This window comes from Apium graveolens, chromosome 4, assembly GCF_009905375.1.
Source record: "Apium graveolens cultivar Ventura chromosome 4, ASM990537v1, whole genome shotgun sequence".
Classification (NCBI taxonomy): domain Eukaryota; kingdom Viridiplantae; phylum Streptophyta; class Magnoliopsida; order Apiales; family Apiaceae; genus Apium; species Apium graveolens.
In genome coordinates this window covers 276,421,136-276,424,699 of record NC_133650.1, presented here as the reverse complement: position 1 = coordinate 276,424,699, position 3,564 = coordinate 276,421,136, and the positions used below count along the sequence as shown (strand labels likewise).

Genomic DNA, 3,564 nt, shown 5'->3' with positions numbered 1-3,564 from the left:
TTTCCCGAACTGCCCGACTTTTGACCGATTTTTTTAAAAATCGTATTTTGACCTAATTAACAATTAATCGAGATAGGACCGTTCTGAACTCCGATTAATCGGCCGATTAATCGGTTAATCGGCCGATTTTTAGAACACTGGATGTATTAGACTGCCACACCTACATTATACCTTGGGAGATGCTCTTATGATCACGTAATTATAACTATCCACTTCGAAAAATATTTCAAACGCATAATCTTGTTCGAGATAGTTAAAAATATAGGTAACGTATATGTTTATAAATTAAAAGAATGATATAAAAGAAATTTGTAAGAAACTGAAAAACAAATCCTACAAACCAAAATTAATAAAAATATATTTACCAAGAAGTTGAAAATATAGCCAAGTTTTTCGAGACATATATTTTTAATTTTTTTTTTGCAAAAATACGATTTTATTTAAGCTTTAATTTGCAAAAATACGAGTTTTAGTTCAATTTTTTTTGCAAAAATAGGATTTTGAAAACCTGATACAACAAAAAAAAGTATTTTTCATAAAACGTAAAAAAAGTTATATATGTGGTTGCTTTTGATTGCAAACCGTATTTTGATAATTATTTTCAAAAGATAGTAAAAATCGCAAACAGACTTAAAAAGAACTAGTATTTATGGTAATTTTTTCAAAAACATCTCATATTTTTTTTGACTTGGGCTTATATACCTCAATATTGTATATATAGGGGATGAACAAAAATTGAACTCAGATATTATAAAAATGGAGCACCGGCCAAAGTTAAACGTGAATGTCTAATGTAAACGGTGATGAAGTAAAATTGATTTGAACCCTAATACAGAATAATCATACCTCATAGAAAAACCATAATATTGAAGGAGGTTCTCGTAAATTGATTTGTACTACAATAATAGTTTAGTTATTCCACAAGTCCATAATATAGTGGACAAGAAAATATATAGTAACTGATTTTTATCGTAAAATAAAATTGATTATATATCTCATAATTGATTTTTACCATAATAGTTCGACCATGTGAGGAACAATTAAATCCCTATTTGATTTGAAACATGATATCGAGCAACTATAAGAACTCTTAATTCGTATAACAGAATCACTTAATCACGTGAAATTTACGGTAGGAAATAAATTATGTGCTATATAAACAGGCGCTCATAGCAAAATTATCATCAATAATTTATATTACCAATCCAACAGAACGAAAAAGGGTTGCTAGCAAAGGCAGTTGAGTAACTTGAGTTATAATGGACGGTTTTTACCGCTTATCTGTACCACAATTCCTCTGTTTGCAGCTGCTGATGTTAGCCCTTTATTCTTTCACGACCTCAGCCACTTCCATCGACGGCGTATCGGGCAGCTACTGGCTTCCCGCTGTCGCTTCATGGTACGGTAGCCCCCAAGGCGACGGCAGTGATGGTAATTTACTTGTTAAATTTTTGCAATTCATAAATAACATCCTTTTAAACGATACATTTGACACAATTTTTACCGCATACTGTACAGAGTACTATTTTTTTTTGGTTTTGTGATATGAGATTCGAACAGTAATCTTTCTCGAATTGGAAATATAGGTGGTGCATGTGGGTACGGGGCAATGGTTGATATGGAACCATTGAAGGGAAGAGTTGGAGCCGCGAGTCCGATTCTGTTCAAAGGTGGCGAAGGTTGTGGTGCATGCTACAAGGTCATGTGTTTGGACAAGTCCATTTGTTCACCTGGAGGCGTTACAGTTATCATCACCGATGAATGTCCCGGATGCCGTGCACTCACTCAATTCGATCTCAGTGGTGCTGCATTTGGCAGCTTGGCTATTCCTGGTGAAGCCGACCAGCTCCGTAATCGCGGCACAGTTCCTGTCATGTTTAGACGGTAATTTTTTAAATTCTATTCTCTCAACTCTTTCTTTGCCTCCATTTGTTCCCGTTTGCTTAGTAAGCCTTTTAATGTAGTTTGATTCTCAAGTCTTTCAATTATGACATGAGAAAGATGACTTGTGGTTTGACATATATGTCCTATGACATAATAAATTCTATATGAATTGATTATGATTTTGTATGTATATGGAATTTGCAGGACATCTTGTTTTTACCCGGGGAAACATGTTGCATTTAGAGTGAATGAAGGATCATCACCTTACTGGCTTTCTTTACTAGTTGAATTTGAGGGCGGAGATGGCGATATTGGATCTATGCATATTAAGGAGGTACTCTCTTATTCTTTCTACTTTTAATACTCTATTTCATCTTAGACTACCAAAACAGTTGAACTACAAGTCCAAAATAGCTATTGCTATTGCTATAATTTGGCACTAAAAAATATCTTTTGATGTTAAAATAAAACTTCTAACTGTAATATTAGATATATTTTGAAACCAAATATTTCCTAATTAACCTAAATTTTGTCACTTTCCCCTTAGTTTCATTTAAAGCATAACAACATGCATCTCATTTGTAGTAGTATGATGATGTGGTTAGATGGATAAATGCATCCTTGGTTTCAAATTTAGAACCAATGATACATATATGCATTTTTGCATCCAAGTATAGAACTCCTTTGGAGTTAGAAATTTTTGACATTTGATTTCAAATTATAAAAATGACATCTTATAGCATTGCATTGCATTGGACTCGCTCTTACACTGTTCAGAATGGAGCCAAACACATTGAATCTTTGTACATGACCAAATTAGTTAACTCTCAATGTGTTGGTTTGTGAACTGTGCAGACAGGTTCAAATCAGTGGTTAGAAATGAGTCATTCATGGGGAGCTAATTGGATCATGAATGGAGGACCATTAAACGGACCGTTTTCTGTGAAGCTAACCTCACTCTCGGGTGCAAAAACCCTTTTAGCTATAAATGTCATTCCAAAAGACTGGCGTCCAATGGCTACTTATATCTCTCGTCAGAATTTTTTATTTTGAGAGCAAATCCATTACTAAATGTAAAATGACTATAACTATGTTATAGTATGAAATGCATTGTTTTTACTTCTCATATGTTTAACTAAACCCCCCCCCCCCCCACTCTCTCTCTAAGTAGTATGTGATCTGTGAGTTGAGTTCAAGTTTTCGATTCGTTGCCCTCTCTAAAAGAAGAGTCAGCGTTCTTGATTTACAATTCTATATGTATAAAGGGATGATAAAATATTAATAATGACATTAATATTAATTTCTATGTTGGTATTGTTAGCTGCCAAGCTTGCGATTACTGTTTATTCTGTATTTACTTCCGTGAAGCATGAAATATTTAGCTAAATAACAATACCACTCTAAGAAGTAGAAATGAACAAGTTATAGCCCAGATCTCTTGCAGACACAAGATTACAACAAAAAAATTACTTAGACTGCAGTTAGACTATATCATCCAGCTGAAGTTTTAAGTATATATACTTGTCTCCCAAACTCAGAAGTCCTAACGACATCATTACATCAGCTTTAACTCGATCATCCTCATTTGCAGGCTGAGAAACTGAGAATGCTACGTAAGGTCATGTGTAAGACCTCAAATCAATAATTGGATTTGGTTCAATATCAAAGTTGAGGGAGAAA

At 33.9% G+C, this 3,564-nt stretch overlaps 1 protein-coding gene across 1 annotated transcript; it reads left to right on the top strand.

Annotated features, from left to right (window-relative positions):
- The first annotated feature begins 1,204 nt into the window (after nt 1–1,204).
- On the top strand, nt 1,205–2,975 carry LOC141717162 (expansin-B3-like). Its single transcript, XM_074519272.1, has 4 exons — nt 1,205–1,431; nt 1,587–1,884; nt 2,089–2,218; nt 2,740–2,975. Exons 1-4 carry the CDS (start codon nt 1,260–1,262, stop codon nt 2,935–2,937), a joined length of 798 nt encoding a protein of 265 aa, XP_074375373.1. The 5' UTR covers nt 1,205–1,259; the 3' UTR covers nt 2,938–2,975.
- Nucleotides 2,976–3,564: the final 589 nt, after the last annotated feature.

Coding starts and splice junctions, on each gene's coding strand:
- LOC141717162 (XM_074519272.1), top strand. CDS start 1,260: ATGGACGGTTTTTACCGCTTATCTGTACCACAATTCCTCTGTTTGCAG. Junction 1,432..1,586: donor CCAAGGCGACGGCAGTGATG/GTAATTTACTTG, acceptor TTGGAAATATAG/GTGGTGCATGTGGGTACGGG. Junction 2,219..2,739: donor GATCTATGCATATTAAGGAG/GTACTCTCTTAT, acceptor TGAACTGTGCAG/ACAGGTTCAAATCAGTGGTT.